We start from the raw sequence: 25,272 nt of genomic DNA on the forward strand, positions 1-25,272 counted from the left end.
ATTGTTCAGACTGGGTCATATGCCCAAAGCAATTAAGGCAAGGGGATATGTCCACCGTGATTCATTTAAATCAACAAAGACCTTAGCCTGAATCACATAAGTGATGGTTGGGCAGGGGGGAAGGTGGATATTTGAACAGAATTAGAGTGCTGTTTACAAGGAAGAATGGGAAAATGCCAGTGAGGTGTACACAACAAAATTTGACATGTAGGGATCCCTAAAGCTCAAATTAAGAACCCTTTTTGTAGGATCTTTAAATTCTATTATTGCAGCCCTTGAAGTTGTATTCTCTGCTCATATGCATTCATTTTGTTCTGCATAGAAACCTGGTCAGGGCTGACCCCCAACCTGGAGACTAGGATCCAGTACATTCTTAAGAAACCAGCCACACAGCATGACAAGACCTAGGGAGAAGGAGGACAGTCAGAGGCTAGCAGAGCCTCCAGGAAATGGGGGCAGAGCCGTAAATCCCCAAAGAAGACCAGGTTTGAGCAAGGGTGTGGCAAATCTTGACTGTGTATGTGAGGTCTAAGGGAGGTCAGGTTGTGGAGAACATGACAGCAGGGCATTTTGAGAAATGCATGCAGAGTGGATGCAAGGAGTGTCCTAGCTCATCCAGTCACCTGGAAAACAAGGTAGCAAGTGGGCTCAGAGCCAGCTGACTGGGTACAGTTATAGGGCTCTTGAGATCCAAGTCCCCACTGGCTCCTCTTAGGTATGCTTGGGAGTGGGGTTGGTGGAGCATGCAGTTAAATGGATGCTCATTTGGAAAGTTGTAATGAAGCTCTGGCAGGGCAGGAATTTATACAAATGGAATGTTAAAATTTGGTTTTGTTAATGTAATGGTATGCCCTTGACTTTTATGGTAGGTCAGGTAAGAAACAGCCGTATGATTTCTACATTGAATATAAAAGTTCTTTTGTCCATTCTGCTCTTCCCTTTTCCCCCAGGTCTTCACATGACTTGTTCCTTCAGCTCTTCTCCTCTGACAGCTTTTCCCTGAGCCCTCATCCCTGACTCTTAACTGCTCCCCGCTCCTTATTTTTCTTCATAGCTCTTATTGCTGCTGGAAAGTTTATTTGCAATTTATTGTCTTTCTCCTCCACTAGAAGTAGGCTTCATAAAGATGAGAACTTTGCTTTCTTGTTCATGCTGTATTATCTCCAGTACTGAGAACGTACTTGGAATATTGTAGGCACTCAGTTAAGATTTGCTGAATTGAATGAGTGAGATACCTCTTGGTATTCTTCCTAAAGTTTTTGTCTCCTAACGAATCTGTGTTCTTTCTTTTATTGAGTAATGGGAACTATGTTTTCTGTTTCCTTTTTTGCCTCAGCTACCAGAATGGCTAAACTAAATTTGGGGTTCGTTTGCAATAACCATTCTTAGCTTGGGATATGTGTACTTCTTCAGTTACTACAGAACTTTTTAAAAATATTCAATTCAGTTTCAATATTTTTTATTGTAAGTTGCCTCAAATCCCATAGGGAAGTAAATGAGGATTGAAGAATAATAAATGAACTGACTGACTGACTGAAGGGTAACTGGGAGAAGTCAAAACAGAACACCAGGCTTTTGAGTCTGGATGAAAAAGAATACTGGAGCAGTTGTTAATGGAAATTGGTACCAGATCAAAACATTACTCATAAAAGTACCTTTCTCTGTCACGATTTTGGGCACAACTCACTGCATTGTTATTGCTTGGTCAGTTTTTTTCCTCTTCCCCAGTAGGCTTTGAATGCCATGAGGGGAGGGACTCTGTCTTTCTTGTTTATGGTCCGTAGTGCCTACCACAGTACCTGGCACATAGTATCTTTTCTTTACTACTTATTTTTTTAATCCATTTTTAATTGAAATATAGTTAATTTCAATGTTGTGTTAGTTTACCACTTATTTTTAACTTTAAATCCCTACATTAGTAAATATTAACTAGTTTGTCGTCTGCTCTTACCTTTTCAACCTGCAATTTCCCCTCCTTATGGATTTCCAAACTTCCTTCATTTCTCAGTGACTTCCTTCCCATCAATGACCTTCATTCCTTTAACCACAGCAGCCTCCCACTCCAGTGCTCATGAATATGTGCCTTTCCTTCCTTTCGAAGTCTCCTGAATCTCATTCTCCTGATGGCTAAGCCAGAGGTGACTCATCACCTCATAGACTTCCAACCGGAAGGGGCCAGAGAGACCATCTCATCTAATTGACTCACCGTCAGTTGGTCTGGGGAGGTGAAGGGAATTGCCCTGAGTGACACTACTAGTTGGCAGCAGGGCCAAAATTAGAACACAGGGCTCTTAACTCTCGGTGCACATCTCACACTGCAGAGCGATCAAGCCCCTTTCTGGCTCCAGAAAGGGAAAGTGCTATAACAAAAGTAGAAAGATATGTTTTCCTCTAAGTTGGAAATATCTTAAATGCATTGTATCGTAGGAGTTAAGTGTCAGACTACCTAAGTTTGATCTTGGTTGTATTTACTCTTTGGACAAGTTATTTAACCTTTCTATCATAGTAAATCCTTTTTCTCTTTTTTTCTATGCACTTGTATATTTAATATACATATTTAAATCTGTAAGTGTGGTTTGTTAATATTGAGAGAATTTATGTGTGTGCATTTTTACATACATAAATGGAATGATACTGCTTCTATTAGTTTCTTTCACTTAACAGTGTCCTAAGGAAATTAAATATTTCCTTAAGAAATATTTTCTTAAGGAATATTAAATTTTCTTTAATAGCTTCTTTTTGGCTGCACAGCAGGTGGGATCTTAGTTCCCTGACCAGGGATCGAACCCATGTGCCCTGCAGTAGAAGCACAGAGTATTAACCACTAGATCGCCAGGGAAGTCCCAGGGGAACCTTTCTACATTGTTGCACTTAATTCTATCTTGTTCCTTTTAATGACCACATAGTATTCCATAATATGTATGGTTATTTAACCACTTCCACATTAATTAATATTTAATTTATATCTTCTCATTTTTTACTATTACAGTTCTGCAGAGAAGCCTTTATGCAGATTTTGTTGTGCATACTTGTGACTGCCTTCACTCGGACTGATATTCAGAAATGCCAATACTAGTAGGCACAAAGTCCCCTCTTTTCTATTCTGAAAATAGGCTATGGCTAAGTCATTCATTGATTCAGTTTCTGCAATATATGTTGGTATTAAATGAGCAGGAGGTGAGTCTTGTGACAGCATGTATTGTGTTAGGAACCGGGAGCATTTTAGAGAAATTAGTCCTCATCTTTTTCTTGTATTGTAAGGAAAGTACATTGTTTGAGGGAAAACAAAAAATAAACTTCCTCCTCCTCCCCCTTCCAGGTGACTAAGATTAGTGGAATTATGCTAAGCAACCTCTGCTTGACTCTGTGATGGCATTAACTGCACAGTACTATAATTGTTGGTACTTATCTGTTTATACCCACCCCCTAAACTTTGGGCTACTTAAAGGGTAAAGATTATGTTTATCAATTTTTGTATCCCTAGAACATTAGCATGATACTGGTGGATAATTACATTTTATTGAATAAATGAGTGAATTGAGTTCAACGTTGGTATTTGTTGAGTACCTAGTATGTGCAAAGATTACTAAGAACCAATAGAAACAGAGATGAAGCAAAGTTCTACCCTCAAGGAATTTATGGTCTAATGGGAGAAATAGATATAGGCTGAAAACATCTAGGCATCAAGGCATTAGTAACAAATGTGATTTAAGTACAAAGTACTGTGGGACTTCCAAGGAGGACTAATTAAGGCTGACTGAGGATATTAAGGGAGGTTTTCACAAAGGAAGTGGCATTTGAGGCATTTTAACTGGGTCTGATAGGGCAGGTTGGTGACTTTTCTATGTAGGTTATCATTTTGGTGACTTTAAACACATGCTTCAGAAACCATTTTGTCACCGTTTAGATATCATGTTACCTTAGGGCTACAGAAAGGCTGGAAGTGGAGTATTATACTTGGGTTCTGGAACTAGGGCCTCAGAGCCAAGATCAAGTCAAAGCAGCTTTAGTTCTCAGCCCATCTGTGGAGGAAGAAGTTGTTTCCATTAAAAAAAAAAAGTCAATTCTGAGTGCCTTGGCATGCTGTTTCTCCTCTCTTTAAGAATGAAATAATGCAAAAACCTTCCTTGGCCCCACTTCCTTGACCAGCTATCACCCCATTTCTTTGATATGCTGTGCAGAAAACTCCTTAAGTGATCTGTCTCCAATTCTTTTTCTCACATTATATTTTAAACCCACTTCTATCATGCGCTCACCCCTGCCATTGCATCAAAACTGTTCTTGTCGGGCTTCCCGGGTGGCTCAGTGGTTAAGAATCCACCTGCCAATGCAGGGGACACGGGTTCGAGCCCTGGTTCGGGAAGACCCCACATGCCGTGGAGCAACTAAGCCCGCGTGCCACAACTACTGAGCCTGTGCTGTAGAGCCCACAAGCCACAGCTACTGAGCCCACGTGCCACAACTACTGAAGCCCACGCGCCTAGAGCCCGTGCTCTGCAACAAGAGAAGCCACCGCAATGAGAAGCCCGCGCACTGCCATGAAGAGTAGCCCCTGCTCGCCGCAACTGGAGGAAGTCCGTGCACAGCAACAAAGACCCAACACAGCCAAAAATAAACAAATTTATTTTTGAAAAAAAAACAAACTTCTTGTCAGGGTCAGCAGTGACCTCATTGTTACTCAATCTAATGGTCAATTTTTAGTCTTCTTTTACTTGACTTATTAGCAGCATTTGATGCAGACCATTCTTTCCTCTCTGATACACTTTCTTCCCTTAATTTCTAGGATACCATGCCGGTTCTCCTCCTACATGACTGGTTATTCCTTTTCAGTCTCCTTTGCTGGTTCTTCCCTTCCCAGATACTTCCCAGACTTAAATGTTGAAGGAAGGGTACAGGTTTGGTCCTCGGTCCTCTTCCCTTCCCTGCCTAAACTCACTCCCTTGATTACATCTAGTTTCAAGGTTTTAAATATAATCTACATTCCATTGATTCCAAAATGTATATATCTTCAACCCAGACTTCTCTTCTGAACTCTCTATATATCTTCCACTACTTCCTCAACATATTAAAACTGAATTCTCCTGCTCCAGGCCTGCTTCTCTTGGAGACTTTCCCACCTCAGTTGATAGTAACGTCATCCTTCCAGGCACAAAAGCAAAAATCCTGGAAGTCATTATTGGAGTCCTCTGGAAATCATGTTGGTGTAATCTTCAGAATATATGCAGAATCTTTTTCTCACCCCCTCTACTGTTCAAGTCACCATCCTCTCTCAAACAGCTTACTGCAGTAGCTTCCTAATTTGTACCCTTGCTCCACCCCAGACACACATACAGACACATACACTACTGCATGTTCTTAGCACTGCAGCCAGAGTAATCTTTTAGCACTTCTTTGCTCAAAATCCTCCAAAGGCCTCTCATTTTACTCAGAAAAAGCCCAAGTCCTTACAGAGGCCTACAAAGGCTTACAAGCTCTGCACCAGCACCCACCCCTGCCATCACCCCTCTAGCCTCCTCTTGGGCTTTCTTGAGCTTCCTCCACAGGCATGCTCCCGACAAGCTTTTTTTTTTCTTTTATACCAGCTGTTCCCTCTTCCTGCTCTGCTCCTCCCCCAGATGTCCACATGGGCGACAGCCTCACCTTCTAGCCTTTGATTAAATGTCTCAACCACCTCAATGAAGCCAACCCTGACCATCTTTTTAAAAACTGAAGTCTGCCACCATCTTCATTACTCCTTTTTTTTTTCACGCTGCTTTCCTCCTCCTGCCCCCGCCACCATGGCATTTATTACCTTCTAACATACTATGTAATTTACACTACAATGGAAACTCCAAGAGGGCAAGACTCTTTGCTTTTTTGTTCACCAGTATATCCCAAGCATCAGGAACCGTGCTTAGCATATAGTAGGACTCTCAGTAAAGATCTGCCAAATGAGTGAAGAATCATAGATCTCTCTTTGACAAGGACCCCAAATGCCTTGATTGTCTTTCACTCAGTTTGCTTGAGTAGGTGGGGTGATAGTGTAGGAAGAGTACTGGGCTAATGACCAGGCTCCAGCCTAGGACCATACTTGCTGTTTGTGTGACTGTGACAGTTGTATTGAGTTTGTGAAAGCTTATTAAGCTATGCACTTATGATATGTACATTTTTCTCTTTTATATATATATAAATTTTAAACTCTTCAAATATTTTATTTCCACATGTAGGTTTTTAGATTATAATTGGGATTCCACTTGCTTTTTCACAAAATAATTCATCATGAATATTTTCCCTAACATTATTCTTCCAGAGCATGATTTTCAATGGCTATGCAAGTACTTTGAAAAGTATAAAACACCATACAATGTGCCATGATGATATGTTATTCCTTCTTTAAGAAATTGAAAGTTCGTTTTGAAGTGTTTTGATTTCTTCCCTTTTTCTACAGGGGACATGGTCTCAGCGTACCGAGAACCTTTGATCCACACCTTCCTGAGGGGAGCAACAGATCCAGATAGTGCTCACAGGGCCAGCAGCTTATCCAATCTTGGAGAACTGTGCCAGAGGCTGGACTTCATGCTGGGCTCTGTGGTTCACGAGGTACTGCATGTTGATTCCTTTCCCTAAAGCTTGTATTTACTTGAACCTATGGTATAGCTCAGCACTGGGAGTTAGGAGACCTGTGTTCTTTTTCTAGATCCAGTAAGTCATTTAACCTCCCTCCGCCTCGCTAGTCAAGTTGATTTAGTAGGAATTTTTTAATTGCAAGTGACGGGAAGTCATCTTAACCTACTTTAAGCCATAAAAGGGGATTTACTATAAAGAGTCCAAGGAAACACAACAGAATTGAAGAAGCTTTGAGGAAGTGCAAACAGAAGTTTACCCTAGTTTTCCGGGCCATCTGTGAGTCTAATGTCTGTTTACAGAAAACTCTCAGGCAAATACATACTCTAATTGGCCCTCTTCGGTTGGAGGTGCCTTGTATTCAGGGAGATGGAGTCTTATCAGAAAAGAGTAATTAAGTTCCATGTTTTGTTCACTGCCTTATACCCAGTGCCTGGTACATAGTAAGTAAAGGATAAATGAGCAGCCAAAATAATAGCCATACAAGATGTTGGCACTGGACACGTCTCCAGTGTTTAGAGTTTAAGATTTAAACTGGTTTTAGAGTTTAAGATTTAGTGAAAGGTACATTGCACTGTTGTCCTCTATGAATATCTTTCTTTAGCCTCTGAAATTTTATCTTTGCCCTTGTGTTTACTTAGTCATCAATATATGAACATATGTCTCAAGTACATACTATGTACTAGACACTCTGCTACTTAAAGATGATGACAGGCAAAAGAAGACTAGTTAATATGTTGCCAGGTATCTTTTTACTCAGTGGGCTTCACCATCTTAAATCTTTAAGGAAGAAGATGGCTTATAAATTATAAATATGTAAATAAAATACAGTTTATATTACCTTATTATTTATGAGAGACTAGATTTTTCATATAGAGCACATAAGTTTATAAGAACAAAAACTTAGTAACTTTGTAATACTGGCTTCTTTCACATTATTCAGTATCCTAGGGCTGACCTTGTTGAACATCAAATCTTAAGAAGTATCTACTGAGAAGGAATTTTCTTCAGTGTTTGGTGATTGTGTCTTATCAACAAGCAGAGAAACAGGCTCATGGATGTATACATATGCTTGAATTTATGGTATTTCCTGACTCCTGAGCTTTATATGCTTTGTTTAATTGATTATAAGGGCTACTCATCATTAAATTTCAACTTAGGACTTTTAGGAAAGTTATACATAGTTGTTTCCTCTTTTTAAAAAAAAAAAAATTATTTATTTATTTATTTTTGGCTGCGTTGGGTCTTCATTCCTGCGTGCAGGCTTTCTCTGGTTGTGGCCAGAGGGGGCTACTCTTTGTTGCGGTGCGCGGGCTTCTCGCTGTGGTGGCTTCTCTTGTTGTGGAGCACGGGCTGTAGGTGCACGGGCTTCAGTAGTTGTGGCTCACGGGCTCTGGAGCACAGGCTCAGTAATTGTGGCGCCTGGGCTTAGTTGCTCCGCGGCATGTGGGATCTTCCCAGACCAGGGCTCGAACCCTTGTCCCCTGCACTGGCAGGCGGATTCTTAACTACTGCGCCACCAGCGAAGTCCTCCTCTCCTTTAACTCTAACTCTAGGGACACAGCCCTATGCCCAGCTTTCTGTATCTGTTTTTAATAACTTAGAAACAGTGATTACTACCAACTTAAAACCTTTCAGTGCTCTAATATACATGAACCATTGGGCACCTGATTTTTATTTGTTTTGGATGGCACTTTGCAAATCTCTTATTTTTTAGTGTATTAATTTGTAATACTTAAGGACTTTGCAGGTTTATTTGGTTATAGCAGCTAAAGATTTCAGTCTGTTATAAATAATCTGGGTCAAATTTTGAAATGGTTCCCACATTTTTTTTCTCTGTTTATTTGATCTGTTCACATGACTCAACCCAAAGTGAACCATAAACCATGAACTGAAACAAACCCATGGACCATGATCTGAACCAAACCCAAATATTATTATTCGTAATAACAGAGATAGAATTCACATACTATACAATTCACCCACTTAAAGGGTATAATTCAGTGGTTTTCAGTGTATTCACAAAGTTGTGTAAGCATCCCCCAGTTTGTTTAAACATCGCCATGAGCTGAATAAAAATTTCCCCCAGATCTTCAAGTGAATCAGCTCAGATTTGACAGTATCCCATACATTTTCTAAAGCCAATGAACTCAAACTATGCCTGACATCATGATCTTCTCTGATCCCCAAAACTGAGACCGTATTTCTTTTTGAGTTCCTAGATCTTCTTTCCTTCCTCTCTCTTAAGGAAACTGTTGCACACTGGTGGCATATGATTTCTGTTGAAAAAATTTCTTGGTTTGGTTAATTAGAAAGATTGAGCTAAAGCAGGTTTTGTAACATTTAAGAAGTATCATCTTTCTGGAGACCACCTGACCTGTTGAAAGAGAACCAAATTTCCAAGCACACCTGGGGATGGGAATAAATGAGGCCCTGTCCCACCACCCACTTACCTGTGTTCACTTGGTCAGATGACCTAGACTCTGGGCTTGGTTTCCTGACCTAGAAAATGGGATTAAAATATCTATAATGCAGGACTGTTACAAGGATGTAGGGATAATGTACATGAGTAATATAGTGATTTATTCAACAGTTGTTACTGAGAGCCTACTATATGCCAGGCAGCATTCTGGACACTTACAACATATTCTTCAAAATGGACAGTGATTCCCATCTGCATGGAGCCTACGTTCTAGGGAGAGGAGACAGACAGTAAATGATATACATATTAAAATATATAGTATGGTAGACAATGATAAGTTCTGTGGAAAATAAGAAAAAGTAGAGCAAGTAAGGGTGACCGGGATTATAGCATGAGGTGGAGGGGTGGTTGCAATCTAAATGGGGTAGTCAAGGTAAGCCCCATTGAGAAGGTGATTTTTGAGTGAAGGAATTTTACTTTTCTGTATTAAGATTTTTCTTTAAGGAGCATTTTGGTCATTTGAAGGGAGCTGACGATGACAGTGATGAGGATGGACAGCAAGGAGATGAGAACAGGGGTAACCAGTGTCCTTCAAATGTCCTCAGTCGCACATTTACTAAACACCTGCAGTGTTCCAGGCCCTTTGTTACAGGCCAGGAATACAAAACCCGAAAGTTACTACCTTGTCTTTTGGGCATGGGTAACCTGTGGAAGATACAAACAGCAGTGGTTACAGTTACAGTCCAGTTAATTGTGCTAGGTGCTGTGGGAGCACATTTTAGGAGCCCCTCAGTCAGGTTTGGGTGTTGTCAAAGACGTGCTGGAGGAAGAGACTCTTAGAGCTGAATCTGGAGAACAGGTAGAAATTAGGTAGCCCAAAAAAGCAGAGGCGAGCATTTCAGCAGAGGGAACAGCTTGTGCAAAGGCACAGTGGTTTGGGACAGCCTGACATGTTTGAAGAACTATAGGAAGATCCAAAAGGTTAGAGTGAAGGGCTGGGGTGAGCGGTTAGCTGGTAGCAGGTCTGAAACAAGAGACCAGGCAGAGGCTACATGATGAAGGGCCTTGTTAGCTTTACAACCTCTGGCTCACGGCGAGAATTGAGCATTGCTTATTAAGCCCTCAGAAATGAAGTATGAATAGGTAGTAGACTATTTGCTTACCATGGGTGCTAACACAAAGAGAGAATCCTTCCTTTGGTTTCAACCTTAGAATTGAATGTGAGGAGCTGCTGCCCTGGGGGCACCTGTCAGGCAAACCCCTTGTCCAGTGACCCTGCCCCACTTCTAGAGACCTGGACACTCTGTAACATCAATCCCAGGAGTGTTTATTACCATTAATAATTGTGAGCACAGCAAGAACAGAACCAGTCTTTATTTACCTTTGTATACCGCCTAGCGCCAAACACAGCATTTGGCATATAGCAGGTACTCAGTAAGTGTTTACTGATTAATATTGAAGGAAGAGGAAGACAAGGCTTACTTGGGAAGACTAGTTCCTACACGTTTTAAAAATAGTAACTGGGACTTCCCTAGCGGTCCACTCCACGCTTCCACTGCAGGGGGCATGGGTTCGATCCCTAGTCAGGGAACTAAGATCCCGCATGCTGCGTGGTGCGGCCAAAAAAAAAAAAGTAGTAATCATAGCAAGCACTTAACACTCTTCTTAGTGCCTTTTGTAAGTCAGCTGATCCAATCCTCAAAGAGGAAACTGACGCACAGAGAAATTAAATCAGTTGCCAAGTTCATGCCGATCGGAAGTGGCAAAGTTGGGATTTGAATGCAGGCAGTTGGTTCCTATATCTGTGCTCTTAACCACTCCTCTGTATTATCTCTCAATAAATGTTTCAATTCATTTAGAAGATTACTTTTGTGCCCCTGAAAAAGAAGGGAGTTACCACGTGAGAAAAGCTACTGACAGGAAGGGTCATGTAGCTCTGTTTTAATAGCACTTGCTTTTGGCAGTGAAACTTCAGAAGACAGTATATTCCCGCTGATTTGAAAAACCAGGTGTTTCCGTCCCACATAATTTCTGTCTCTTCTTTTTAGATGTTCCTTCTTATGTAGCATCCCACACTTGCCATGTCATCAGTGCCAAACCAGCTGCCTTGGGTGGACTGCAAGTTTGAACATGATTGGACACCTGACAGTCTTAGTATTTCAGCCATTGAGTCCTCCTGTAGTCACATCACTCTTGTCCATTCTCATTGAAAAAGTGGGAGATTTGGCCTGGCTTTTAAGTAATTCTTCATTCATTTGTTTTTCATTTGACAAATACTTACTGAGCACTTACTCTGTGCCAGTTATGAGACTTCAACCAAGCCTTATGCTAGGTCGGGGGGGATCTAGCTCTGATTACAGAGAAGTTCCTGTCCTTGTGGAGCTGACATTCTAGAGAGGAGAGTTGGGGAACAAACAAGCAAGTGTGTAAACAAATATATACTGTGTCAGATGGAGTAAGTGCTAAGGAGGTGAATCTAGTAAGGCAAGGGACATGGAGGGAATTTGGTATTGTATGTGAACTTGGATGAACAGGAGAAGCTTCACTGATGAGTGACTTAAGCAGAGCCATGAAGGGAGCAGGAGCTGATCCAGGCAGATACATGGGGAGAGAGCATTCTGGGCTTTGGCTTTTACTGTGAGTGAGATGGGAAGCCAAAGCAGAGGAATGAAATGATCTTTTTTTTTTTAAATGTCATCAGTAGAAAAGTAGCTATCTTACATGACTTTCTTTCTCTCTCTTTTTTTTAAGATGTTGGGGATAGGAGTTTATTAATTACTTAATTTATTTTTGCTGTGTTGGGTCTTCGTTTCTGTGCAAGGGCTTTCTCTAGTTGTGGCAAGCGGGGGCCACCCTTCATCGCGGTGCGTGGGCCTCTCACTATTGTGGCCTCTCTTGTTGCGGAGCACAGGCTCCAGATGCTCAGGCTCAGTAGTTGTGGCTCACGGGCCTAGTTGCTCCGCGGCATGTGGGATCCTCCCAGACCAGGGCTCGAACCCGTGTCCCCTGCCTTGGCAGGCAGATTCTCAACCACTGCGCCACCAGGGAAGCCCGATCTAACTTATTTTGAAAGATCATTGTGTCTTCTTCTACGACAGTTCTTTCAGTGTGTCATGAAAACTCTTGAGGTCTCTTGTAGTCTCAGAAATGCTTGGCCCCAGCGTGTACTGGTGGAGAAGGAGCTTTAACTCTGGGGAAACTTGTCTTTGGCTGCAAACTGAAGGCATTCTTCTTCGTGTGTGTTTGTCATGTGCCAGGTATGTTAGAGGACACAGACAAAGGACCCAATCTCTTCCCCCAAGGAAATCTCAGTAGAGTGTGAAACACAGAGGAATAAATAAACAGTGGACTAGAGTGATCTCCTAGGACAAGCCCAAGGTGCTGAGGGAACACGGAGCTGGGACCCTCAGGTAAACTGTCAGGGTTTACCGGACAGCAAGAATGTCACCTTGATCAAGTGTTAGCCAGGCAGAGAAAGAGGGGAAGTGTAACTTGTTTTGATGTAAAATTGAACAAACCAACCACCATTGGCTCTTCTGATGTGATCTGATCTGGGGGTCTTCGCTGTGGTTCTTGGGCATCTGAAGAAAGCTGTCCTCCCTGTTGCATGGTCCAGACTTGGGCCCTGTCTGTGCCGTGACAGCGCTTGCTGGTAGGGAAGGAACGTCAGGGATAGGACCAACCCTTCCACAGTCTCTGTACTGGGAATTCAGGTTTTTCTTCTCTGTTGATGTCAAGATTTAATCTGTTTGGAGAGCATTATTATTGCTCTCCGATTTCTCCTTGTTCTTGTCAAGAACTGTATTGCTTAAAACCAAATCTTGATAGGCTCTTTCATCTTTTATCGTTCTCCATGAAAAGTAAATATGATTTAAGCGAACCACAGTGAGAGGCCCATCCCCGGTACAGCAAATAAGATACGCCCCAGGTGACAAGTGCAGGAGCAAGCCACTTGTAAGGTAGTGCCCAGAATTCCACAAACCCGAGCTTTGGGGTCTGATGCAGAGCTATCACCTCTGAGCCACTAAATGATCTGAATTGATTACCAGATTTGCCACAATCAGTGCGGTTTCCTAAGTTACAGCTCATGCACTGAGATGAGGGCTCAGGTAGATGTCCTGGGAAACCTCAAGGAAGCGAACGGAGCCACCATGGTTCTGTTCCACGTGAGGTTTTTTTTTTTAAGTCTTTATAGAATTTGTTACAATATTGCTTCATTTTATATTTTGGTTTTTTGGCCCTGAGGCATTTGGGATCCTAGCTCCCAGACCAGGGATCGAAGCCATACCCCCTGCATCGGAAGGCAAAGTCCTAACCACTAGACCACCAGGGAAGTCCCCCACATCAGGTAAAGCAAAGCATGCGGGAATTAGAGGCCACCCTGCCTTTGCCGGTCAAGTTTCTTAGTTTACAAAATAGAAGGACAGATGGTCTAGTTTCGAACAAGTTAGCAGGCTGACTGAATTTTAGCAGGAGATTTTAGGGAAAGGGATGAAGGTGCAGCTGGAAAGTTGAAATCATGCTCTCTTGATACCTCAATTCTGCTACCTCTCTTCTGGAATTTTCCAAAGTTGGTTTTTGGTACTCTTGCCATTTGTTTTATCTTTATTTATATTTCTGAGTATGCTTGGTGCATGCCAGCTGTTTGGGGAGTGATGTTTTCTGTATTTCTGTTGGCTCCTATCAAGTATCAAATTGCTTAAACTGACCTTTAGCATTTCCAAAGCAGTCGTCATTTTTGTCTCTGCATGGCTTTCAAAAATGGATATGATTCACATAATTTAGCCAGTTAAAAAATATCCTTCCATAGTTTGGTTTACTAGAATAGGTACATTGACCCTTAGGGCAGGTAACATGAAGATCCCATGGAATAGGTTTCTGCCCTTTGGGAAGACTTCCAATTCATACATTAGTAAAGACCTTACATCATCTGTCTATCCACCAAAGCTTTTAGGTGGGGGTGGAAGGCAGTGTTGAGTATGTCCTTGGGGTTGGAGGTGAGAGAGACTGGCCATGGGGGCGACTTGTTCAGACTGGACAGATGGAAGAGAGCGGCCATGCGACCTCCCTGCTTCTGGTGTTTGACGAGGAGTCTACTCCACTGGCTTGTAGAAGAGCAACGTTACGGGTTGGTTGCGGGAGCTTGACATGAACAGAAGGCTGTTCTTATCTCTCAATGATATCTGCAAGACCATACTAAAATTCTGATGCTTTAAAAATATTTTGCGAGCTTCCCTGGTGGCGCAGTGGTTGAGAGTCCGCCTGCCGATGCAGGGGACGTGGGTTTGTGCCCCGGTCGGGAAGATGCCACATGCCGCGGAGCAGCTAGGCCCGTGAGCCATGGCCGCTGAGCCTGCGCGTCCGGAGCCTGTGCTCCGCAATGGGAGAGTCCACGACAGTGAGAGGCCCGCATACTGCAAAAAAAAGAAAAAAAAAATTTTGCACAACCGAACATTGTCCCTTTCATGGGATTTGGTCCTGTGACAGAGGTGTTGAGGAAGGTCCAGGAACTCTTCTGTTCACAGGCTTCTTCCTGATTGTCCTGGATGGCTAATTGCAGACGGACTTGGTACAGTCTGGTGCATAAATCACTAAGAGCAGGAGGCCATTCCAGCTGATCTCAGTAGGGCTTGTAACAACCAGCTCCTCTCAGTCACACCTGCGGGGTGGCACTGGGATTCAAGGACTGGCCTTGCAGGGGAAGCCCTTTTCCAGCCAGGATGCTTCTGCCTCTCTTGACTGTGGAATAAATGCCCGACAGTCAGAGCTGGTGCTACACTGAGCCCTGAGGCAGAGGCATGGCCCACCAGCATAGTGAGGCAGAACAGAGGTGGCAAAGCTGGACACCGGTGGGATTCCAGGCTCGGAGGCTTTTGCCTGCCAAATGTGGAAACACAGACCCAAGACTAAACCTAGAGGGAAGCAGGCAAAAAGCTTGGGGGAGTCTGAGCATTACATGGCCCTGGGCTGGCTTTCATACTTTAGTTATCAGACTAAATAAGCTAAACTTTTATGTGTCAGGAAGGACTCAGACCTAGCTCTAACTTGTTTCTCTGATTTCAGCTCTTACCTCTTAAATACTAAGCTTGCAAGTGGAGGTACCTATTATATTGTTGCCTGTTTGGAGGTCACCCAAGGGACTCCTCCTAGGACTGAATTGCTTCTACTGTTAATGCCAGAGGCATGGAAGCCACTGATGACCTCGAGTCAGGGTTCCAGGTCAAAAGCAGAAGCAGCTTGCTGGGTCTTATTGAAAAACAGCCCCCAAAGAGTTGAGCTTTTCTGGGATTTCCCTTCACTTGTAAGCATCAAGTTTGTCTAATAGATGTACAACTGGATTAAATGCCAGTGCATCACAGATGCAATTATATTTAAGCACAAACTACTTCTTCTAATCCCTTTGCCATCACTGATTAGACACTTTGAACTATGCCCAACTGTTTGAAAGCTGTGAAAAATACAACCTGCATAGTTAAAATTTCTGCACAAGCCTATTTCCTCATTTGTGCCTGGATTCTTTTTTTAAACCTTTTAAAAAACCATTCTTTAAACATAATATGTATTTATACATGTTCCCAAGCACACAATCTGGCTATTTTCTTATCATGGTTAGAAAGCCTTCCACAGTTGGCCAAGATACACACTGACACAGTAAATCACATAACAAAGTATGTGAGAGACCAATTGAAGAATTTAGACTTACCTTCATATTTTTGTGGTCATTGGTCACACTTCCAAAATTTTTGTTTTTACCTTTTCATTCTTGCACGGATGCCTTAGAAAGGTTTGTTGCTGTTTGTTGTTGTTGTTTTCTAGTGGTATCTCTTTATGGAGGTTTTAGAATATTTTTGTGCCTACCCGGAGCAGGGTGGGGGCAGGATGGCTGGTACAGGATATAGAAATTTTCTCATTTTATGACATATAATTATTAGCTATAGATCTGCAAGTAAACATTACCATGTTTTGCAAGTAATTTCTAAGTCCTTTCTGTTATAGAGCTGTCTTCTAAAGTAAATGAGCACTGAAAGACCCATTCCACAAATGAAGAAGCCCAGGCAGGGAGTCTCAGCAATTGGCCCCTGGTAACTCACGTGGGTGTACACTAGAATTGTAGTGTACCAGGACATCTGGACACACTAGAAGAAGATCAGTTTGAATATTTATGTATTTCTCTATCCCTGGGATGAAACTTTCATCAGTTGGCACGTTGATATTCATGCCAGACCTTGAACTCTGAAGCCTACTTAGCTAAATCTCCATGGTCCTCTGTCCCTAAAAGCCACTGTGTTTCAGACTATTTTTTCTTCCTTCAATTTGATGTCCCCACAGTGGGGCAAGTAACAGTTCTTCCCACCTTTGAGGAAATGTTCACCTTTGACCATACCTTTATTATATACCTGTATTCCTTCCCACTCCCTAGTCTCCCTCCGGAATTCCAAACCAGATTTTGCCCCTTTCTAGAAAAGCCAGACTAAATCAAGACCTCTACCACTATATCTCTCCCTCTTCATGGAGAATGAGGAAGCAACCCACCCCTCTCTCAGCCAGATTGTTTGTGATGAATGTGTAGAATATGGAACACAGTTGAAAGGTTTTAGGTAATTGTGCAATCCTGATTTTTATTGACTTCTTCCCTCACCCTCTTAGGTAACAACTTGTCTGATTGCTGTGGCTAAAACAGACCATGAAGTTCAGGTGCGCAGAGCTGCTGTCCATGTGATTGTGCTGCTGCTTCGGGGACTCAGCCAGAAAGCTACTGAGGTACGTCAGTCTCTTACCATTTGCAAATTCCCTACCTGTTTGGTCTTTATCTGTTTAGCAGTCTTCCTTTCACCAGGGGAGGCCTTGAACCTTTTTCCCCCCCGGATGAATTCATGCAGATGAATCAGTCAGCAGGGATTGTATTGTTTGCAGGAAGATTGTATTGTTTGCAGGAAGATTGTATTGTTTGCATCTTCAATGAGTCTGTTTCCTCTGTAACGTATTAGGCAGACTGCACACTAACCACTGCAGAAAAACCAGGGCACAAGTTTACAGGTTGAGATTCTGGGTCCCAGCATTCCCCTCAGAGGGACAGGTTCCAGGGTGAGCTAGCTAGCTGGACTGCACCAAGCCTGCCTCTATAGCCTGAACTTGAGTGATTTGTCTTCCTGACTCATTTCATTGTTCATACAGAATCACTAAAGGGCCTCATTTCAAATGTTTCCTTTCTAGCTGTGAGTTCAATCCATGAGATTTTTGTTGTTGCATAAATTAAACCTTTATTCCTCCTCCAAGTAGGTTTGGCTGGATTCCTCCCCAGTGTGTGGACAGTCCAGGAAGGTTTATATGTCCATATGTATGCTGAGAATGAGTAACCTCTAAATTAATTTTCTTCTTGATTTTAATGGAAATTCATTCCCAGTTGACTTTATAAAGAGAGTTTGCATTAATAATTTACTTCCTGGCATCCACAATGCTCGTCTGTGGCTGGCACATCAGTATTTAACTAAGTGTCATTGAAGCCATTAGAAAAGTGTTTTGTCAGACACATGGCTTTGTTCGTGCTAGTATTTTGCCATATCAAGTTCCTGACACCATTTTTGTACAAGTGTTATCCCCTAGTAATGATCTAGGACCTTGGTAGGAGTGGGGGACATAGAGATCATAACTTGATATCTCAGATACTTGTTTTAGGGTACACACTGCTCTTGTTGAGAATCTGCTGTACAAAATGGAATTAAGAAAGACTCAGTGTTTTTTACCCACTGTCAAGATCTACAAAACTCTTGACAAATATACCATTGTTATATATAAGTTGTTAACAATAGGGGAAACTGGGTGAGGAGTATACGGGAATTCTCTATTGTCTTCGCAAGTTTTCTGTAAATCTACAATTATTTCAAAATTTATTTTAAAATTTGAGTTACAACACTCTTAAAATAAATCTTAGAAACTCTGTAAGTGCACACACCCTTACTCAGTAAGAGTGTGTGTGCGTGTGTCTGTGTGTCCGTAGCAGAGCAAACTGTCTGGTTAGTAAAGTGAGAGAAGAAATAGAAACTCTATCCAGGTTTCTCACATCGGTGTGTAGCCAATGAAAGCAACACTGCTTGTCTCAACAGTACTAAAATAATTTGTGGCCATGGAAGATTTTTGCCACTTTGAAAAAGCCAAGTGAATGAAAAACCTCTGTTCTCCAAACCACCTCTAGTCTGCACTCACTGGAATTTATAAATCGTGTTTACTCAGTGAATAAAGGAAAGGAAATGGGATGAGATGAGGGTATGATTCCTCTTCCTGTTGCATCCTTGAGACCAGGTGTGTTAAATCTTGTAATCGTAGGTGTGATTATAATTGGGGCACTTGAACTAGAAGCAGAGATAACCACAAAGCTTTCAATCTAAGATTTTCTTTACTGCTCTGTTTTGCCCCCAGGAACAGCTGAAATGAAAATGCCACCTTGTTGAAGTTTTGTTTTGTTTTTTTTCCTTCTAATCACTGTCTCTCAAGCTGTGGAGTGCCAAAAGATAATCCTAGGTTTCAGTGAATTCTCTGTTGCTCGTAGATGTGCCAACCAAGAAACTCTGTGGTTCTGGTAGCTTGAAAAGAAAGCAGAGAGCCCAGTAAGAGGTAGAGGTCCAGAAAATCAGGAGATAGTTTGGGATCAGAGAGGGGGAAGACATTACCACCCCCAACTGATGAGGTAGCTTTTACCTCTTTCCCATTTGCATAGTCAGAATATCCACATTGGAGGGAAATACAGCATTCACTTTCTTATTGAAACACTTATTTTCTCTTCTTAGCCTTGTTTTGGCCTTATGATCGTATCTGTTTATTCACTGATTCCCAAGTATAGCCTGAAGCCAGGAGGGAACCCCTTTTAAGCTCATTCTACCTTACCTTTGGTGAAAACTGAATTTATGAGGAACACCCAGGAGAAGGAGGTATGTTTAGACCTGTACTTTCTGTTGGCCTCAGAGTTAAGAACAGCCCTCCTCATCGTGGAGGAGATGAGCTGGGCGGCAGCATGAGAAAATTGTGCCTAACTATCCAGCTCTTCCCAAGTTAAGTCTTTGCAAGGTGATTTGTTTATTCTAAGAACTGTAAATGTTTAGAACATCCATATTCCTAAATTCATTCCAAAGACAATAATGAATAACTGGGATAGTAATGACTGAGCAACAGCCTACCAGACTGGCCCTCGTTCATAACAACTATGAACTCTGGACATAATATCGTAAGTAGTTAGCCGAGGACACTAAAGAGTGGTCAGAAGCAGGCAGATTCTCATGGAGTGTCCATGTTTAGAGGAGAGGTGCTGTATAGAGTAAGTTCCTATTTTCTTGGCTTTCAGCCTAGGGGCAGGTTATGTCTAGGGAGGCGTGCAGTGCATTAGGGGTACTGGTGGAGAAATCACAGTCTTTTTGGGCTGGGGAACCAGAAGACTGAATCTGGGGGAACCACAGCTACAGGAGAGAAAGGGGGGGATCCTGGAAGGGAAAGATCCAGAGAGAGGATTCCTAAATTCTGTGTGCCCACATCTCTGGCTGTACCCTAAACCAAGCAAGATAATTACCTGATTTTTTTAAAAAAATGCACTAATTGGAGAACAGGGTCCAGTCTCCATAATGTAACATTCGTAATGTCCAGGATACAACCCAAAATACTCAATATATAAAACACCAGGAAAATGGAACATATTCCCAGTAGAAAAGAAAATTAACTGAGACCAACCCCAAGATAATCCTGATGTTAGAATTATCAGACAAGGAATTTAATGCAGCTATTGTAATTATCCTCAAGGAAGTAACAGAAAAATATGCCTACAGTTAAATAAAAGATAGGAAGTCTCAGCAAAGAAATAGAAACAATTATTTTTAAAAAGCCATATTGAAGTTCTAGAATTAAAACTATAATATCTGAGGTTTTTAAAAATCATTTAATGGAATTAAAAGCAGAATGGAGATGACCAAGGAAAGAATAAGTGAATTTGCAGGTAGAGCAATAGAAATCATCCAGTGTGGAGAACAGAAAGAAAAGAAAAAGATTTTTTTAATATTTTACTGAAGTATAGTTGATTCACAATGTTAATTTCTTCTGTACAGCAAAGTGACTCCGTTTTTAAAAAATATATATACATACATATATATGTGTGTGTGTGTGTATATATGTATATATATATATATATATTTTTTTTTTTCCCATTACGGTTTGTCACAGAATGTTGAATATAGTTCCCTGTGCTATACAGTATGATCCTGTTGTTTGTCCATCCTATACATAATAGTTTGCCTCTGCTAATCCCAGACTCCCATTCCTTCCCTCCCCTACCCCACCTCCCTGTTGGCAACCACAAGTCTATTCTCTGTATCTGTGAGTCTGTTTTTGTTTGGTAGATATGTTGATTTGTATCATATTTTAGATTCCACATAGAAGTGCTATCATATGGTATTTGTCTTTCTTTTTCTGACTTACTTCATTTAGTATGATAATCTCTAGGTCCATCCATGTTGCTGCAAATGGCATTATTTCATTCTTTTTGATGGCAGAGTAATATTCCAGTGTATATATACCCCATATCTTCTTTATCCATTCATCTGTTGATGGACATTTAGGTTGTTGCCATGTCTTGGTTATTGTAAATAGTGCTGCTATGAACATAAGGGTGCATGTATCTTTTTGAATTATAGTTTTGTCTGGATATATGCCCAGGATTGGGATTGCTGGATCATATGGCAACTCTATTTTTAGTTTTTTGAGGAACCTCCATACTGGTTTTCCATAGTGGCTGTACCAATTTACATTCCCACCAACAGTGTAAGAGGGTTCTCTTTTCTCCACACCCTCTCCAGCCTGTGTTATCTGTAGGCTTTTTAATGATGGCCATTCTGACTGGTGTGAGGTGGTACCTCACTGTAGTTTTGATTTGCAAGAAAAAGATTTTTGAATGAGTGATTTGGTGTGACCAGAGGCTGTCAGAATCCTAACCCGGTATTTCCCTTAGGAGCAGTGGTTCAGTATCCATTAATTCAGTGTTCACACAACTTTTTAGAACATAACTACCATAAATAATGAGAATCAACTGTATATACAATGGAAAAAAAATTGATTATCTTAAGAATGAGTGATTTGGGGTTGACCATATTTCTAGATTTATTTAGGTAATTACTACCACAGTCCTCTGCATAGTTTACTGAAAGTTGACTTCTTAGAAGAACTGTGGAATACTTGAGAACTTCACACAAGGGTTTGTAGTGACTAAGTATGGTGACGTTTTAATACTGAAACTTTCTTCCTTGCTTTTTTTTTTCTTTTGGCTGCGTTGGGTCTTTGTTGCTGCGTGCAGGCTTCTAGTTGCGTTGAGCGGGGGCTACTTTTCGTTGCGGTGCACGGGCTTCTCATTGCTGTGGCCTGTCTTGTTGCAGGGCACCGGCTCTAGGCGCCTGGGCTTCAGTAGTTGTGGCACGTGGGCTCAGTAGTTGTGGCTCATGGGCTCTAGAGCGCAGGCTCAGTAGCCATGGCGCATGGGCTTAAGTTGATCTGAGGCATGTGGGATCTTCCGGGACCAGGGCTCGAACCTGTGTCCCCCACATTGGCAGGCAGATTCTCAACTAATGCACCACCAGGGAAGTCCCTAATCCCTAATTTGAAATGACAAAAGAATATTCTCTACTCTGTCTAGTGAGAGTTAAATAGTAGGCTTTAGAATTCATTCCTTCAAGATGACAACCAACCATAACACCATCTCATATCTTCAAAAATAAGCAAAACCTGGAAGCGTCTTCAGGGGGAAGAGTTTGGGATTAATTATTAATTGATGGCTGAATCAGGTTCAGAGCCAAATCCAGCCCTCCACCCAAGAATGTTTTTTTTTTTTTTTTTTTTTTGCGGTACGCGGGTCTCTCGCTGTTGTGGCCTCTCCCGTTGCAGAGCACAGGCTCCGTACGCGCAGGCTCAGCGGCCATGGCTCACGGGCACAGCCGCTCCGCGGCACGTGGGATCTTCCCGGACCGGGGCACGAAACCGTGTCCCCTGCATCGGCAGGCGGACTCTCAACCACTGCGCCACCAGGGAAGCCCCCAAGAATGGCTTTTAATTCCTTCTTTCGAGTCCAATATTGGACTCTGTTGATAGAAGCCTATTCTTAGTAACATTAGGAATAGTGGTTTCACTAACTTTTGTGCAGTTGGAAGTTACTCTCCTACTTCTTTGTGAGAGAGAAGGCAAACTGTGGCTAAAAAGAAAAAAAAAGAAAGAAAATGGTTTGTGCATGTTATGCTTGTTTAATGACAGCAGTTACACGTGGTCCATACAAAAAGATTAGTGCATGCGTCCTGGGTTCACCTTGTGCTTGTCTGTCCAGACCGAGAACTAGAACCTGAGGAGGATGTGACACTTAATCTCTGACACAGCACAAACAGCAAGTTATAAGTGAAGGGACAGACTGAATGGAAACTTTCCTTCCTTTGGCTTTGTTTTATCCTGAAAGTTATTTTAAGAGCATTTGTTGTGGGGTTTTTGTGTGTGTGTGTGTGTGTGTGTGTGTGTGTGCTATGGATATAGTTAAATGAGCCCAGTTTCCTTCCCAGAGCTAGTTCCACAGACACTGCTCCTTTTAACAGATCGAAGGCGCAAATGAAAAGAACATTTATATTAAAATGACTGGGATCCAGGTAATAATTACTCCTCTTGTAAACTTTGAAAAAGTGCTTGGGAGAGTCATTTCAAGACTGAAATTAAGGAGCTTCACTCCTTTCTGGGAGCACAAGGCTACGGCCAGTTGACCAAGGTAGCAGTTCTGTTGGTCATCCGCTAATGGCCCAGGCTTGGGTGTTTACACATTGATAATATTAATAAACGGCATTAAAAATAAATAAATAAAAATAAACGGCATTAAATGAGAATTTAGCATTTTTGGACATTGTTTATGATGCCGTAGAGACAGAGGCATGGAGGGATTTTTAAATATATTGTAAGTTTATAAATGTTTCTTCCCCCACAGACACTTCCCTCTGACTCACTCTTAGACATTCTCCTTGCTGTTGCTGCATTTCAATCTTAGAAGAAAAAATCCTCTTAGGCCCCGTATCAGTTTCCTAGGGCTGCCGTAACAAAGTACCACAAATCGGGTGCTTAAAACAACAAAAATTTACTGTCTTATAGTTCTGGAGGCCAGAAGTCCAAAATCAAGGTGAGCCATTCTCCTTCTGAGGCCTTTAGGGAAATCCTTCCTTGCCTTTCCCCAGCTTCCAGTGGTTTGCTGGCAATCCTTAGTGTTTATTGACTTGCAGCTGTGTTACTCCAATCTCTGCCTTTATGGTCACATGCATTCTCCCTCTGTGTCTCTGTCATGTAAACATGGCTTTCTTCTTGTAAGGACACCAGTCATATTGGGTTAGGGCCGCACCCTGCTCCAGTATGACCTTATCTTAACTAGTTACATCACAACAACTCTGTTTGCAAATAAGGTAAGGTCACACTCTGAGGTACTGGGGGTTAGGACCTCAACATACTTTTTGGGGGGGAGCGGGGGACACGATTCAACCCATAACAGACCCATAGGATTCTGTAGTCCTTTCTGTCTCATGCTTATGCTTCTCCATCTGTTCATTATTGCTGCATCTTGAGAAGAGCCTATTCTGAGTGGAGTGTCTCAAATATAAAAGACAACAACGATGATGATTATAGTAGAGGTGTTGTTATTATTATTATCACTCCCACCACCACAACCACTACTGCTGTCTGGTCCATAGATTTGCTGGGTTTTTGAAGGATTGTTTAAAACCCACCAAAGATAATTTTATATTCAATCTAAATGAATAGGCAGTTTCTTTCATGGCTGGAACTTTAGAACCTTACACTTTATCATGCCAGGCCCTCACCATTGGTCATCTCAGATTTTGGAAGGCAGACTCTGTTACATGGAGTCCAGCCTTTCAACTCTGCAAGCATCTCATGACTGCACATGTCACCTTGTTCCTCCTCATGATGGACACCAACTCGACTGGGAAAATGCATAAGAACCTAGAAGCTTTGTAGATATTAAACCAAAAGGACTTAAATGTTTGGACTTGATTTGACCTCCAACACTGTTTTCACCCTTTTTTGCCTACCACTAGGAAGCAGTGGATAAGGTACCACAAAATAACAATAGTAATGCTGTCTGTTCTCATAAAGCAGGCACTGAGCTATTGAGTTACTGTGCTGTCTCAGTTGATTCTCTCAGGAACTCTGAGGGGTAGGTGTTGTTACCCTCATGTTACCGATGACTAAAGGAAGTCCCTCAGAGGTTAAGCAAACCACTCACACTCACATGGCTAGTAAGTGGCAGAGATGGTTTAAACTCTGGCTGTGTGTCTCTAAGGCCTGTGCTGTGCTCTAGCTGGCTGTAGTGTTCTGTACCTTAAACTGCTTATTTGTTTTTTAAAGAAAGAGCAGATAAAGATTATTTTTAAGGCAAAGAATTACACCAGTAATAGGTGAAAATATACAATAAGCAGTCACCAGTTAAATTTCCCATGCTGAGAACGTTTAGAGCGACGGTCTGGTTAATTGAATACAGACTTGAACTGAGCTCCAGTTCCTGTTTAGCCATATACTTTCTCTGTAGATAGCAAGCTCTCATCACTTCTCTCTGGCAAGGTGTTGCCAAAAAATCGTGTTGACTTTCTTTACTTCCTAAGACCCAGTCAGACCAGAAGCACAACTTTTCAAATGTTCATTCTGACACATTAAAAACCAGATGTTTAGTCATTAATGAATGCTTGCTTTTCTAAGGATCTCTACCATCTCTCAAATACGAGATTTCTGTATGGGGTAGCAATTCGGAAGTCATGCCTTTAAACCCCTGAGGTAAAGAGGATTTGCAGCTAGATAACCCTGGAGATTATCAGGGGCATTTTTAAGTGGCATGTTTGTCCCAGGATCTGAGCCGGGATCTGAGAGAGCAGGACTGGAAGGGTGTCAAGAGAGGAGCAGGACTAGGCTGGAGACAGACCCAACCTGAGAGAAGTTGGTGAACAGAAGAGAGGCAAGGCCAGGACCAGGCACACAAAGACACTTCTGCAAGGCCTCTTCTGCTGACCCAAAGGAGGGTAGAATGAGTGTGCTCTGTTTATCAGTAGCATTATATCCCCTTCTCCCCATCACCTTGTAGTTTTTTCTTACATAATTTCTTAAATTGAGCTATAACTCATATCCTTAAAATTAAAGTCTACAATTCAGGGGCTTTAGTATATTCTTCAAGTCGTGCAAACATCACCACC

The 25,272-nt window shown here is 41.9% G+C and overlaps 1 protein-coding gene across 1 annotated transcript in view; it reads left to right on the plus strand.

The window, feature by feature from the left end:
* TANGO6 (transport and golgi organization 6 homolog) overlaps positions 1 to 25,272 on the plus strand; it is a 182,027-nt gene that overhangs the window by 133,235 nt on the left and 23,520 nt on the right. The window contains exons 16-17 of the mRNA XM_059044805.2: positions 6,428 to 6,579; positions 16,673 to 16,786. Coding sequence (XP_058900788.1) covers positions 6,428 to 6,579; positions 16,673 to 16,786 — 266 coding nt within the window. The remainder of the gene's footprint in view (positions 1 to 6,427; positions 6,580 to 16,672; positions 16,787 to 25,272) is intronic.

The sequence above is a fragment of the Kogia breviceps genome, chromosome 18, assembly GCF_026419965.1.
Source record: "Kogia breviceps isolate mKogBre1 chromosome 18, mKogBre1 haplotype 1, whole genome shotgun sequence".
NCBI lineage: Eukaryota > Metazoa > Chordata > Mammalia > Artiodactyla > Physeteridae > Kogia > Kogia breviceps.